Consider the following 16434-nt stretch of genomic DNA (forward strand, 5'->3'; position numbering starts at 1 on the left):
TGGATTTTTTTTGGCCGAAAAATCTTTTGTCTGGGAATCGATCCGTATGACGCTTTTTAGACTAATTCGACGCCCAGGAACTCAGAAAACACATGAAAAATAGCCTAGGACCAGCAGCAGAGAAATGACGACGAAAATCAGCAGTTTTTCCGCTGTAACTTTGCAGGTGTTGCTCGCAGCGTATCGGGACTGCGAATAATCGATTCCTCTCGCACAATCACTCCGGAATAGTACCCCAAAGAAATAATTGCAGCACTTCTCAAAGTCGTCGAAATTTCTGCCAAAAATCCCAATGGGTTAGCTTTACTTTTTCCGTGATTTCCGGAGCTGAAAATTTTTTGTTTTGGAATTGATTTGTATCACCCTCTCTTGATTATTTGGATGCCCAGGAACTCAGAAAACACAACAAAAAGAGCGTTGGATTAACAGCAGACAAATAACGGTGAAAAATTCCAGCTATTCGGCTGCAGCTTTTTAGGCGCTGCTTGCAGCGTATTTGGACTGTGTTCAGTCGATTTCACTGGCAAAATACGAACATGTCTTGCCCCTTAAAAAGAATTCCAATAATATTTAATCCGGACAATTTCGTCACCTAAAATACACAGATGCTTCTCCCATTCTTCTCATTATCTTCGAAGCATAAACAAATTACATACTCGAAAATAACCTGTGTGTCACGAAGAGAAATTTCACAGATCTCGCTACTCGTGATGCATGAACGAGATCCGTTTGAAGAAACCCTATACGAGCACGAATACGAGGCTTTCAGACAGTCGATAACCATCAGAATACGCTCTGGGCAAATAAATATTTTATTCATTTATACAAAATATTTACAACGTTCTTCACATATACATGTATATCATATATTAAAATAATTCGTTTCGCGTCTATGATATATATTTCCTATACATAATGTAATTATATATATAGTGTGCATCGGGAGGTGTATATGTATTTACATTCAATCATAATCATATTTAGTTGAAAAAGAAACCGTTACTTAAAAATCGGTTTACAACATGTCGACAAAATCATTTGTTATAGTAACATAAATATCTGTCAATTGTATTAAAACCTTGTTTATGAATCGCGTAATTATGGGATTATCACAACAGCCTTGTTGAGAAATAATCTTTTCTTATTCGGTATGAACGTCTGTCTGAATCTCAATTAAACTCATAAACTGCTGATCATGAACGATAACAGACATCCTGGATATCGCATGAATCCTTTCCTATGGAGTTCTTTGCAAAATCCTCGATACATGCTCCATGTCTGATATCGTTGTGAAACGATTCGAAATATTTGGCGAACGGTTTGAAACAATTAAATCAATTCTTATTGCTTCTTAATGAGCAATTTATACCTTTGTTCTTGATAATTATATTACAATCAATCGGAGGCCCTCGTCGTTTGATCCTTCTCGTTATTCATATTCACAGGTAAGTCGTATTTCAATTATATTAATTACCTCGACAATTAATATTAATCACTTCTTAATTAGTCTTAAATCAAACTTACACTGTTCACTATACATATAGACAATTAACCTGTCACATGATGTAACGTACTTTAAACATACAAAATTTATCTTAAACTGATAGTGGGGATACACACTCGTTAATAATTATTACAACAATAAAACTCTGTTATAAACACAGAATATATAATGAGCATGAGTGCGTGCAGTCTCGAATTGAATATAATATTATAATACATTATATAAACAATGGCTTTGTGCTAATAGCTCAGAGCTGACTAGATGAAAGTGAGAAACAACGTGAATTATTCCTTTGTGTTTGGTTCTGAATTATTCTCTAGAACAAAAAAGAAAAAAAAAAAGATTAAATAAATAAATAAAAACAACAGAACGACTTGGTTGAACAGTATTTCAACTGTGATTAAAACTGCAAAAGCAATAAATATCTCCAGGTACACAGTGTAGGCTTTACGCTCATGTGGATCAGCGTATTTTTCATATTTAAACGTATGCCGATGTATGATAATTCAATGATAATTAACATTGACAACATTAATAACATTTAATAATCGTGTAATATAGTTTTTAGGTATAAATGACAAGTGATATATATATATATATATATATATATATATATATATATATATATATATATATATAACGAGAGCTTACCTACAGGTAAGAAGTAGAATTTTGGCCAGTGACAGTTTCATATTAACTCTCCATAAATCAATCTCTCGACTTCTGATTCAGTCTGTTGAAAAAAAAAGAAAGAAAAAAAAAATCAAAAATCTTTAACGAAAACTGATAGAATAACGCAATTTTTTTTCTTTTTTAAAACGTTATTTTGAGTATTAAAATCGAAGCATATTATTATATAGTTATATGTGAGATCGATGCAGCGGTGGATCTGAAAGGAATTCGGAATTCGTCCGAATCGATTAATCGTTCTTTCGATTTATCAAACTTTTCGATTAATCGATCGACCAACGATTTCTGTTAATCGATTGGCCGAAGTTGCCTCACAATAATTTTGCAGGCCATTCGGTGTTCGAATCGAAACCGTCGATTAATCGATTGATAAAAAAATCGAATCGAACGTATTATCGTCGAAACTAAATTCTACGTAATAGCGTACAAAGTATGGAAAATTCATTCCGAAAAAAACGGAACACGAATCTACCGACTAAATGGAACACGATAAATGTATGGCACAATTTTGCGAATCACGATTACCGATATTTTATACGCGGGTATAAAATAATCCTCACGATGATGCGACTGTTGGTTTATATATTTGAAAAATCTTATCGAATTAATCTTCATCTTGTCTTTTACCTTTCAGCAGTCACGGCCAGTCTCAAATTTCAATATTATTATACAAAGTGACTATTATATTAAAGGATCATGTATATATATGAGGCATTCCTTGCGGTTTCGAAAGGTCAAAAAGTTGTTGACTCACAAAAAAATTGAAACTTTGTCAAATTATTCAATTATGTGGAAAAGATTAGTGTAAATTTTTTCAAAATTTTTGGTTCGCATTTTATTTACTTTCTCAAAATTTCAATATTTTCCAAGTACGATTAAACAGAAAAATGTTTCAGACAAAAAAGTTACAGTTTTACGTAAACTTTGTAAAAAATTGTGTTTCTGTACGTTGTCAAGTTAAAAAAATAACCATTTTCATCAAAAATATACGAAAATCATTTTTTTCGGTCGGTATGTCAGTTTCGATTTATTTAGACCAAAATTCCAAAAAATATTCTCAAGTGTGTACAATGGAAACATATTTTTTTTAGATGGCTCGATTAGTTGTTCCAAAGCTATGCTTTGTTTTATAATTATAATTTCGTTTTTTTTTCAGAAAAATTAATTATCATTAAAAATTATTCTCTTCTAAATTTTCAAACTAATTGAGGCATCCAAAAAAAAAAAAAAAAAATTTCGGCCGTTCGAAACCGCATGGAATGCCTCATATATATACATATATTAACAAATGATGACAGAGCTCTTAAATTAGTCTTGACACTCATAATGTAATATTTATAACCTTACATGCAACGACCGTCTTAGCGATTAAAGTTTTATTTATTCTTTATCATCTTTGATCCCAGAATGAGTCGATTCCTCGGTCGTGAATACGTAATAAATATTACACCCACATGCATACAGTTTCTATAATATTATTATATGAGAGAAACTCGAGTCCCAATTATTCGATTCTTCCAAATCATTAAACCATACTTTCGGGTATATTGTTGAAAATTTTTCGGGGCATTTTAAACTTATCGTCCATTCGATGGATCTGCATTATTTCTGGCCCCCTTTGATTCTATCTAAATTATCTGTACAATCGACCCTCTCGCAACGGATTTTTGAGCCAGTGATAAATTTCTCAGTATATCATCAATAATACGTATTTTATCGAACGCGTTAGTAAATTCTGCATGCAAATTTCTCGCCACATAACGAGAGTTAGTTCCCCAAAAATCGATACTTTTTTTTATCAATTTCATTACCACGTAGTCATACATCGAGAACTAATAATAATCTTCGAATAAAATGAGAAATTGTCAAGTAAAATCAAACGTATCTGTAAGATTTTCAAAAAATTTTTTACCGATTCGTTTGCTGCAATTTCGTAATTAACAATTTTTATATTCTAAAAAAAAAAAAAAAAAATGTTGGTACCTCGTGAATAGTGGTAAAAAAAAAAAAAAGAAAAAAACCGAGTGAAATGTATCGATTTTTGGCGTAGCAATTCCTCGCGTAAATTGATTTCCACTTACACATAACTCTCCTGTTTTTTCCTGATTATGCCATCGGCAACGGAAGAGAGAAGCGGAAGTTTGAGCTGTTTTTCAACGGGATTATTCGGCGCCTTGACGCTGCAGCTTTTATTGCTGCTGTGCCTCCGCCAGAAGTCCGAATGATTGGAACTGCAGTTAGTTGATCCTGTTGTATAAGTGCCCGTTCTGCCAGGAGCCTTCTTCTTCACGCCAACGCCACAGAGCCTGAAAAATCCTTCGCGAAATTTCGTCGACATAAGATTGTAGAGGATCGGATTGACGGCCGAGTTCAGGTACAGCATCACCCTGCTGAAGTAAAGGACCCCGTAGTAGCCGTCGATCCCGAGGCCGATCATCGAGTCCTGGGAGCCGCAGATCACCCAGAGTGTGAAGGCCTTGAAGGGCAGGAGGCATACGAAGAAGCTGACAACGACGGTTCCCAGCATGAAGACGACCTGCTTTCGATACTTCAGCAAGTTGTTGGCAGGACCTCGACTTATCGTTGGGTTAGCCATCAGGTGTCTCGCTATTATAGTGTACAAGATAACGAGGATGAAAAGCGGCAGGAAGAAGAATATCACTATCGTTGTTATGAAGAACGCGCTCCTCCAGGCCTCGTTAGTTTGTATAAAGCACACCGGAACCAGCGATCCGTCAGTGTAGATCTCCATCTGGTATTCGGACATCAGGATACTCGGACTGTCGACACAAAAATTTATACCGTTTGTTATTTTTTCAACAATTTTTCACTCACGAGAGTGGATTTTCAATATGCAGATAACTACATTACCGGCAAAAAAATTTTTTTTTCGATTATGTGATGGGTTTTGAAAATGCAGATTACTATATTACCGACAAAAAAATTTCATCGGTATGTGATGGGTTTTGAAAATGCAGATTACTATGTTACCGACGAAAAATTTCACGATTACGTGATGGATTTTGAAAATACAGATTACTATATTACCGACAGAAAATTTCACGAATATGTGATGAAGTAAGAAAATGTAGATAGCAATATTACCGACGAATAATTTCACGAGTACGTGATGGGGGTTATGAAAATGCAGATTCCTATATTACCGACAGAAAATTTCACGAGTAATTTTATTTTGATAATAATGCACACAGCTAAAGAGATGACAACTATATCATTGCATTATGCGATTCTGAAGAATAATTCTTCACCATAAATTCATTCAAGAATAATTTCTCCCATTGTTTTTATTAATACTAGGTATATTTTGAATTATGATTTGGTTAATTGGTTTCAAAAGCCGAATTTTTCAATCAGTCAGTAATCTATAAAAAGTACAACTATATATAATTTTGTATCTCTCAATTGGAATAACCTGAATTGAATAAATTTTTCCACAAATAATTTTGCTGATTCGTAAATTTTTATTGATTCATAAGCTCAAGATTATTGTGTTACACATCATTTTTGGAAATAAACAATTTTGATTGTGTTCGCCTGCGTGAGCCCGATGCTTGTACTATTAATTGTAAGCCTTAATTATTAAATTGTAAACGCAGATCGACAATTGTTACCTATAAATGCTGCTGTATAAAACAGCTGATTGGTGAAACGACGTTTGTATAATATAAGAATCGTATTCGATATAATTGTATTAGCAAAAAATTCTTACGTCTACGTAGCTCCTTAAAACTCTATAAATATTATAAATCGTTATTATTGTGACGTTAATACTGTAAAGTTGTTCTGAATTTTAATGTCCACAATTATTACTGCCATACTTATCACAATTAGAGAATATTTGAAATACGTATTTAACGATAAAAATTTATACTCTCGGAAGCCTAACTATGCGTAAATACTTATAAAATACTTTGAAATTATTTCCTAATGCAGTCCTTCGTGTTAATACTATAACATTATACCATATTAATTGAAACAATTGCGAAAACGACGCAATTACGGATCGATCCATTGTCAAGAGCGAACCATTTCAGCTGGAGCGAAACTTTTTATTTTGTCATTTTGCAAGACGATATTAACAATTCTCAATTAATTCATGGCTTTAGTTGAACTTGGAAATTTGTTTCAGTTTTGAAAATTAGAAAAAAAAAAAAAAAAAAATGTTGTCCAAATCTAAAAATTTGTGTAAATAGAGTAGAAATTTTTTTTTATCAAAATTTTAACAAACAAATTGTACTTCGAAGTCAAACTGCAGCGATTGGCAAGTTTTGTAAAAAAGGGTACAAAACTAAGAACATTTAATACTCAAATATTATAACTTATACAATTATTAATTGGGATTAAAATTTTTGCGAAGCTCGATTCGTGATGCTGCTGATAATTAAGTGAAACACTTAATTAATAATTACTTAAGCACTTAGGCATTTTAGTTATGCTATTATGTTGACTTTTATGTACCTAGTGTTAGACTTTCTTTTTTTTCTTTTTTTTTTTTTTCTTTTTGGTACAAGTACATTGCAATGATTGTCTTCTATTTAGGTACACATATAGAACTAGAAGAACAGAACGTTCCAACGATTTTGACGATTTTTGAAAAATTCGATTCGATATTAAATACTTGATAAATATCATTGAATTTAAAGCACGAGTTGAACTCTATTTGCTCGAGATAATTTACACATACATACGGCTAACCTTAACATATATTTTTTATAGCTAAAAGGCATTTAAACTGTAAATTCTATTTGGATGAAAATTTAAAAAAATAACATACAAAGATCATTTTGTTTTGGCACATAATTGCAGCTGTAACGTATCCCGATAGAAGTAAGAGAAAAAAAATAGGAAAAAAACTGACAACACATTAATTTTCCATTTTTATTTCTTTTTTTTTTGTTTTCTTTTTCTATTTGAAGACTCGAAATTTTGGCAAACCATTAATTTATGGATTTTAAAATCGATTATTTGATTTCCAATCAAATTTCAATTTCTAAGCACTGACGAGAAGCGAGAGATGAAAAAATTTACTCGGTGAATAACTATATTTATATAGAAATTCACAGACTATCTAAATATCACGACGACAGTTGAGAAACGGTGAGAATAATTGTTATTGGTAAAGACCGGAAGTAGGTCGAGTCGACCTGGAATGGGCAATACGCGTTTATATGTACACGTGGGTCTTTTTCAGAGCGAGAATGATCACTCAGGTTCTTAGGAACAAAAAACGAAAAAAAACAAAAAACAAAAACAAAACAGTAATACGTGTGTGCGAGGTCGAGATTTCCCATAGGAACAATTTTTTGTGTGACAATTTCTCTCACCTTATCTAATATTAATTGCAACACATAATATTTTCACAATTTTGGCTCTTAGAGGGTGGAATTTTTTTTTTTTTTTGTTTCATTTTCTCTTTTTTCTTTTTGATAAGAATGACTGAATTTCTTTCCAGTAATTTTTCAATACATCGTTGACGTCTATAAATTTTCTTCTGTTTAACGAACAAACAATCTTCTTGAAGCAGTGATAATTGTCAGAGTTATGGTTTGTTTAAAAAATTTTGACTTATATATATTGTATATTAGGGTGGCGCAAAAAAACCGACTATTTTTTTTTTTTGAGTCTCGTGTGACAAAATGTTAGCTTTTGACGTTTTAAGAGCCCACTCCAAAGGACAGCTCAAAAACAAAATTTTAAGAGGTCAGTTCAAATTTTTTTAAATGTCAAAAATCGTCAAAAAATTAAATTAAAAAAATTGTATTTTCAGTATTTTGTTTGATTTTTAATTCATGTCGTGGTGTATTGTTATCGATTCTTTCTTACTAAATTGAAGAGAAAAAATTTATGAAATTTTAATATGAATGTTAAAAGGTCGCTCGAAAAGATCTAAAGAAATGCGACAAAAAATTGAAAAAAATTATGAGCGACCTTTCAAAATTCAAATTTTGAACTGAAACTTTCGGAAACTTTTTTTTTTTTTTGTCTATAATATTATACCGTAACGAGAAAGAAAATTAAAAAAAAAAAAAAAAAGTGGAGCGACCTCTTAAGAATTTTTTTTTGAACTGTCCTTTGGAGTGGGCTCTTAAAACATCAAAAACTAACATTTTGTCACACGAGACTCAAAAAAAAAAATATTCGGTTTTTTTGGGCCACCCTAATATATACAGCTTCTTGAAAATTATCGTAAGACTAATTCAGGGAGGAAAAAAGAATATTCGATACCTGATCGATTCTTCTCACGCTAAGATTCGCTTGATTTTCAGTATAACAACAATCAGGACAAGTAATGACGGTAAAGTTGGAAAAATCTGAGTAATACTGATTATTAATATTTTAACTAATTTTATACAATATATTATTTATAAATACGTATAATAAGCTAGCCTTAGGTAATAATTAGATTTTTAATACGCAATTGGAGCACCAGATAAATTTTCGTAATGTGATTTTGTCATGTGGCATGTGTGTCAAATAATCCATTTTATTTACTAATAATACATAAAATTTAACGGTTTAAAAAGAAAAAAAAAAAAAAAACGTTTGGCTAATCAAATGAAAATTAGCTTATTGCGTAAATAAGGAATCAGGATTTATAGTTAATCTTAACGTTTGACGATTTGATAGTTGGAAAAAAAATTCGGTTCAAGATACACTCAGAGAAAAAAGTTTTTTATAATCGTAAAAAAATGTGCTTTTTTTCTTTTCTTCGAATCAGTTTGTTCAATACGAAGAGAAAATGTGTTAAAAGTAATTAAAGATTTATTTACTTAGATTTCAAAGTTTATTTCATCAACGAGTTTACTTGCTTTCTCATAAAGTAATTCATAGATTTTTTTTTACTGAAAGAAACAGTTTAACGGATATTCGTTAACCAGTCGTGTGTCTGGAAAGAAAAAAACGATTCATTCATAAACAAATTGAATACAAATTTCTTCAACTGCAGTATCGGAAAGTAAACATTTGTTGGATATTCACGAAATTTGATTGAATTCGAGTTTAAACTTTTTCACTTTACAATAAAAAAACAGCTGATTCTGGGATTTGTTATCAAAAAGACAAAACAAAAACAAAGAACAAAAGGGAGACAAAAATTTGGTCACCAGTGCTGTGAGTGATGAGTCAAAAAAATCAATGATAAAATTACGTTTAGGATAAATTTGAAACCTAAATGTATATACAGAGTGTCCGATTTTGAAAAATTTGCTCAAATATATCGAAGACATAAGTATTAAATTGAAAAATGTTTTGAACAAAATTTGTTGTATATGAAGTAGGAGGTCACATCAGCATCCCAGTTTTTGGGTCCGGGGATTTTGCTGGGCCTATTTGGGCCCAACTTTTGTTTTTCAAACGGAACCTTCCATTTATTACTAGATTTTCTTATTTCTTATTGTGAAAAGTGAGTAAATTTTACTCGCAGTAATTTTTTGGTTTTCGTCTTTGAACAGGCCCAAAAATTTATTCAAATTTTTCTCGTGAAAAGAATGGCGATACGTAAATCTTTGCGATGAATTAAAAAATGAGAAAAAAAATTCTACGACGAACAGAACAATGTTCAACATTGAAAAGTGTTTCTTTCTTGACGAGCTTGATGGATTTGAATGAAACTAACACTGAAGTCGCATCTTTGGGGCTCGTTTTCACCCCTTCAAACCGTTTTTCCGGACATAAAAAAAAAAAAAAAAAAAAAACGTGTCTCTTAGTTTTCAATGTTCAACAACACACACGAGTCTCATCAAAATCAGTTTCATCAATTCCTTGTGAGTTTCCGGTATATCTGAGCATATTTAAAAAAACAGTCCACCCTGTAGATGGGAAAGGAGGGTCCGCCTGGATTCTAAACGAAGTTCTCCTGCTGTCCTTCCTTCCTGGTGGCCCACCTGGAGAGCCTGCTAGCAGTGACAGTGCTCCTGAGGGTGTTCCTCTCAATACGCCTTGGTTTCCGGATGCCACAGAGTTTAAGGAAGCCAATCCTGAAGCGACTGCTCATCAGGTTATAGAGTATGGGGTTGATAGCGCTGTTCAGGTAGAACATGATCCTGCCGAAGTAGAGGAGGTTATAGTAGGTGTCCATTCCCAGGTCGACGGCGCTGTTGGGCGAGATGATAACGAAGAGGGTGAAAAGCCGGAAGGGCGCAAGGCAGACGAAGAAGCTGAAGACGACGGTGAGGAGCATCAGGACGACCTGCCTCCGCGCCCTGGCGTGATAACTTTCGCCGCAGGAGCTCGTCGTCGACGAGTCCTTGACCAGGTGACGGACTATCACCAGGTAGAGGGCTAACAGCAAGAAGAGTGGCAGAACGAAAAAGAGGATTATAAGGACTATCATGAAGGCTACTTTCGCACTCGAGTTCACCTGCGTCACGCACATCGCAACAGTCTTCTCTTCTTGGCTCACTTCAACGCCCGCAGAATTCGCCGCCATTTTTTCATACTTCGTTACGAAGAGTACCGGACTGCAATCAACCAAAAGGAAAGCACTTCTTAATTCACCTAGGATAATCGAAATTACCTTGACGAAAAATCAAATAAAAAATAACAGACCGCACTTTTGGATGAATTGCAATTTTTTTTTTTTTCTGCCTTTCATACTCGTCGTGGAAAATATATTCTAGATCGAATTTCGTTGTTTTGTAATATTGATCGAATTATGTAAAAAAGAGACGAAAAAAGAAAAAGGAACATATAAATATTTATCGACAGGTTATTTCGACGTTGAACAGCCGTTTTTGTATTCTTGGATTTTTTTTTTTTTTTTTTTTTTTGTCACACAAATAACGCTTTGACATCAATTTCATCGAGGTAAATTTCAAATCTAGGGAAAAATCCACGAAAGAATATTTTCACGGATTTTCGCAGACTCGCTAAGATTTTGAAACTAAGGTAAAATTGGACAAAGAGGAGAGAAAAAAAAAAAAGAAAAAGTTAAAGTAGTTAAAGATCTGTTGACGTATGATTAAATCGATAATAATTATATGCATAATATTTTATTAGCGGGAATTTGAATTTACTGTGTATAATTTTATTTGAAAATTTTTTTTTCCCCCGGTATTGATAGTCAATTTCTCTGTTATAACTTGATTATTATTTATTTTCGTTTCTTCGCAAAACCTGTCGAATTAAGAGGGTGATCTGGTCTAGAAGCCTAAATTTTAGGCATTTTTCTAAGTACCATATATAAATAAATCCCTTCGATTAATCGCTGTTTAAAAAGACAAACTTTGACTTCTTGTCGAAGCGTCAAAAAGTGTTGCAAATTTTGGGATGAATGGAAACCGAAAAACTGCAAGCAAAACATAAAAATATGTTACATTTATATCGGAGGAAAGAAAAATTCATTTCCTCCAATGACAAGAGTCGGATATTAATAAGCGAAATTTAGTGACAAAGATTGGAAAAAAAAAAAAAAACAAGACAAGAACCAAAATAATAAAAAAAAAATGGCGAAGGAAAGCGAGGTGCAAAAATAGAATAGTGCGAAAAGCCTATAATATATGTAATATTATATATGATGTATAAGAAAATACAAAAACGCATTTCGCCGGGATTAATACCAAGGCAAGAGAAAAGGAAGCCTCAAGTCTAACACTCAAAAATAAGTATTGAATAACTATAAGATAAAGTTGAAGTATAATTTTTTTTTTCACCGAATCAAGCATCGTTTTCTCGAAATCTCAAGTGTTGAAATTTTATCACTTTTAATAAATAAAGATTATTATTTATAATTACACTTGCTCCGTTTTATTGTGAAGTCAAGAATAGGGTTAACTTTCTCTCAAACCGCAGAAGAAAACTATGTAACATTTCATCCCAGGGCCGTAATTTGTTGCTCCAGACTGTTGTGAGCAGTGGCAGTCTGTTCGGGTTTAAATAGCTATTTATGTGGCATGCCCATAAGCCGCCTGTTTTTTTTTTGGCAAGGATAAAGATTCCAGGACGAGCTGAAGGCGAGCCGGAAGCGAACCGGAAGCGAGTACTGAAATTATCCGAGCCAAATAACGGCTTACGGGCATGCCACGTACAATATTTTTTACGGTATGGGCATTGAAAAGCAAAACGAAGAGTGAGGTTATGTCGCAATCTGTTCAACGAAGCTACTTTATTCGGCAGTTTGGGATGCGCACTTCGAACTGCGCATCAAAACTCCGGAATAAAGACTTTATTCCGCAACTTTGTTCGCTGCCGTATAAAGCGTCACTTTACGGAACGAAAACTGTCACAAAAAGTTGACTTTCCAATGCCCATGCCGTAAAAAAAAATTTTTACGTCAAGAACGATTTTCGATATTCAATTAGTTCTTTCCCAAAAATAATATTTGATAATGAACCCCTAACGCCACATCAATTAGGGATGAATTCGTGTTTATACGTTGTGCGAACTTAAAATTTTTTTTTAAGACGTGTAACTTCGAGCCTCAGTTTCCCCTACATTAGAATATTTTTGCAGATTGATGATTGGGTACGAATTTCGTATTTAATTGCACAATGGGGGGTGAGATTGAAGTTCCAAATTTGAAAAGTTCCGGAAAAGCTTGGTTCCGAATTATTTGACGGCGAAACTTGAAGCAGAGAAATCAAACTTTGAAGAAACTACCAAGTTTCGAATGGTCGGAAAGAGTTCAAAGAATAGAGCTTAAAGTTCCGAAATTTAAATTACGATGGAGTAAAGTTCCGAGAAATAAAGTTTCGATGGAGTGAAATTCCGAAAGTTAAAATATACTCACAGAGCGTAGTTTACTCGATAAGTCGGTGTAAAAAATGAGAAAAACCGAAAATCAAAATGATCAGAATTCCCAAGGTAAAAATATCGACAATCAAAAACAAAGACAGATCAAAGCGGTGGAATTTCACGAAACTGAAAATCTTCGATCATTCTGAATTTCGATGTTTCAAATATTCAAATTTCCGGAATTTTCGGAATTTTGAGCGTCGAGTTTCGGACCGTTCTAAACTTTGATATTTTATCAAAATTTGATTTCCTTACTCAAAGTTTCCCCCGCAAAAAAATTCGTAACACACTGCTTTCGGAACTTTTTAAATTCGGAACTTCATCCACGTCCCAAAAGTTCACCAATTAATTATATATATTCGCAGCTCTGATTTAGAGACTAACTAATTAAAGGCGTAACCTAATTTTCATCGTTCTTCATTTCATAAAATTCTTCATCAAAGTAGTTACCGAAAAAAACTTGTTGCTAATTAATTCCAGCGATTCGATATACCCTGGTAAGAAATATTAAAAATCACCACTTTTAATTGACCAAACGTAAGATGAAATTACTGCAACGCAAAAGGAATTCGATAGTTAAGAAAATTTGTGACTAGACAAAATAATGAAAAAAAAAAAAAAAAAAAAAAATTAACAACAGAAAGAAATGGCTAAGTTACAAGCTATCGGAGCACGTATATCATTAATGTGTTTAACGATCGTCGTAATCCGAGTAGATGAGACTGCGTAGGTATATCGGATACCATGAAGATCTACAACTATAAGGCATTCTGAAAAAAATTGCTTCTGATTAATTACAGACTGTTTATATCGGTGTTGTAAAAAAAAAAAAAAATTTCAAGAATCTCGTTAAAAGGAATATTATATGCCCTAAAAGCTTTCTTCGATTTTGTGAACCAAACATTTTCACAATGTTTTTATTATACCGTCGTGTTAGAATATATTTCACCGTTATACCCCCCGTAATAACGAAAGAATTTTATTACAGTACCTACCCGACGTTTCTGGTTCTATAACGACAAATCATTTTTGGATAAGTGGAGAGTATAAAAATATAGACGGGAGAAAATCGTTGAAAAAAACCAATGGACGAAACCCGAAGGATTCGGACGGTCGAGTGGACATTAAAGGCATCGAAGATTGACGTCCTCGTCAGAGATCTATTATAGATAAATCCCGGTGAACACGAATCCATTAAATTTATCTACACGCCTGTCGTATACGGGGTGGATCACGTGGATCGCGTGGATCACGTATATTACGTATTCACAATAGGCGTATAAATTACATCATCGACTAGTGTGACTCGGGATAAAAAGAATAAAAAAACAAAAGCAAAAGCAAACAAATAAACTCGACAATGAGATATAACCAGTGAAAAATACCGCCTTCAATCATTCCTTCGAAAAAAATCAAATCTACTGTCTAGTATTATTCCGATTAGAATTTATGCCATGAAATAAAACACCATGGCTGATGAAGTGAGGGCACTTGAGACGGTATTCTGGTCTAGAAATTTTAATGAATGGATTTTTTTTGTAGTCCCCACTTCACCACCCTGTAACTTGTTGCATTTTTCATATTTTTTGTTCGATTAAATTTTTTCTTGTATTCTTATTGAAAGATCAATAAAGGTCTTGTAAAAAAAAATTGATGGTAAAAATGTTGTTTGTTTCTTTTTTATCTCATTTAGAAAAATGCCTAAAATTTAGGCCTCTAGAACAGAATACCCCCTTAAATGGATACTACGTCGTACTTTTTGTCGAGGTATCACGATCGTGATGAGCCCTATTGAGCTCATTTCGTGTTCTATTCACCGAGTTTCAACCACACTTCGTAGTGGCTTCTTTATGCACAGTTTTTTTTATTCTTTCTTTTTCGTTTTTTGCTCCTCTTACATTCTACTTCAAACGGTGCTTATAAAAATTACGCTTTGAGGTTAGATTTCATGTTCGCTATCAAATTGTTAGGTTGGTATAACTGGAACTTCAGACCGTTTCAAGCTTGCAAAGATCGCAGACAGTTTCGCTGCGCTGCAATTTTCGTGTTATCGAATGGAAGAGACGCAATGTCAGGGTCAGATATATAAAAATAGAACTTAAGTATATCGAAGAAATAACTCGACTATGTATTCTAACCTCTGCACGCGGCGATATACAAGTGGGTTCTTATAACTAATGCGTCTGCCTTTTACATCGACGTCGTTCAATGTCTCCCGACGCGTTAATAATACTAGATCACAATTTTCTTGGCAAAGTATATTTTTATTGTTTTTTTTTTTTTTTTTTTTTTTTTCATGCTAACGTCCCGACGAAACTAGTTTCCTTCGATTATACCTGCTATTTTTTTTTTCAAAAACGATCCAGTTAGACGGTATAAAGAGTGAATGAAATTAGAGAGAATCAATTCACAGGTTAAGAAATGTTTCAACATTTTTAAGGGTAAACAAATTTCTTCAATTTTCTCACAAAATTCAAGAAGGATTGTAGAAGAAGAAAGATTTCTTGGGTTTTCTGTCTTGGACGAGTTGCGTAAGCCTGTGTGATAAGAGTGGATCGTTTCATGGTGGTGGGAGGCAGTTCATTCAAGGGTGTATCAAAGTGACGGGCAATTAGAGGCTTTGGTTTGACTGGCATCTGGGTATTTCCACAAATGAACGTCGAGCATGTCGATCCTCGGTTCGTTTCTCGCTTTTTTGCTTCATCCCACGTTTAAGGATTCGATTTCCATGGGATATCATCGAATGAAGAGAAGAAAGAAAGAAAAAACGAGCCAAGTTTGCTTTGATACGATGTCGTTTTACAAAAGAATTATGTAATCACGTAGGCGCAAATTTTTTACCGAGGCGATTGAGGGCCGTTAATAAGAGGTTGATAAAGTTTAGGTGCCTATCACCTGTGGAATTATAACGTTATACCAACGTGATTGATGTGCCGTTCGATAATGACTAGTCAACCTCTGCACCAAGGCTTGATGCTTAAACAAGAAAATCTAAATTTCATTACCATGCATTCGTAAGCGAATGAAATCGGTCACGCTTGATTTAACTTGATGAATTGGCTACACTTTTCATATCGCAGAAATACTGGGGTGAATAGAGCTGGACATGATATTGACGAGGCCAGAAAATTTCAGGTCTAGTTTTTTTTTTTCCAGAAAACGAGCTAAAATATGTGAAAAAATGACGGAATAGAGAAGAAGAGTTTATAGTCATCTTGTAAAACCTTTTCTCAAATTCTTGATACCTGATAAGTATTGTGCTTTACAAATCTGCTCAGAATCATTTTTATCCAAGTGGTAAAGAAATTATTTCACCGAAAAAATCCCCAGATGCCGTCGATAAGTAATTCGACTAATCCGTTAAATTTTCTTGTTTTTTCATAAACGTCTACTATGCAGCTCAAAAATGACGTCAGATTTGAGTTTCTGAGATACAAGTATCAAGAAATTATTTCACCAAAAAATTCCCCAGATGCCGTCGATAAGTA

General features: G+C 33.5%; 1 protein-coding gene across 2 annotated transcripts in view; it reads right to left on the reverse strand.

Moving 5' to 3' along the window:
• Positions 1-892: 892 nt before the first annotated feature.
• Positions 893-16434, reverse strand: part of LOC124414087 (growth hormone secretagogue receptor type 1-like) — an 80451-nt gene continuing 64909 nt past the window's right edge. The window contains exons 6-8 of one of the 2 annotated variants that reach the window (XM_046894994.1): positions 4276-4974; positions 2156-2237; positions 893-1820 (exon numbers count right to left, since the gene is read on the reverse strand). In XM_046894994.1, coding sequence (XP_046750950.1) covers positions 2213-2237; positions 4276-4974 — 724 coding nt within the window. In that variant the 3' untranslated portion in view covers positions 893-1820; positions 2156-2212. Of the gene's footprint in view, positions 1821-2155; positions 2238-4275; positions 4975-10013; positions 10675-16434 lie in introns of those variants that run through there. The other variant, XM_046894995.1, reaches the window with a different exon arrangement.

Source organism: Diprion similis, chromosome 13, assembly GCF_021155765.1.
Source record: "Diprion similis isolate iyDipSimi1 chromosome 13, iyDipSimi1.1, whole genome shotgun sequence".
Classification (NCBI taxonomy): domain Eukaryota; kingdom Metazoa; phylum Arthropoda; class Insecta; order Hymenoptera; family Diprionidae; genus Diprion; species Diprion similis.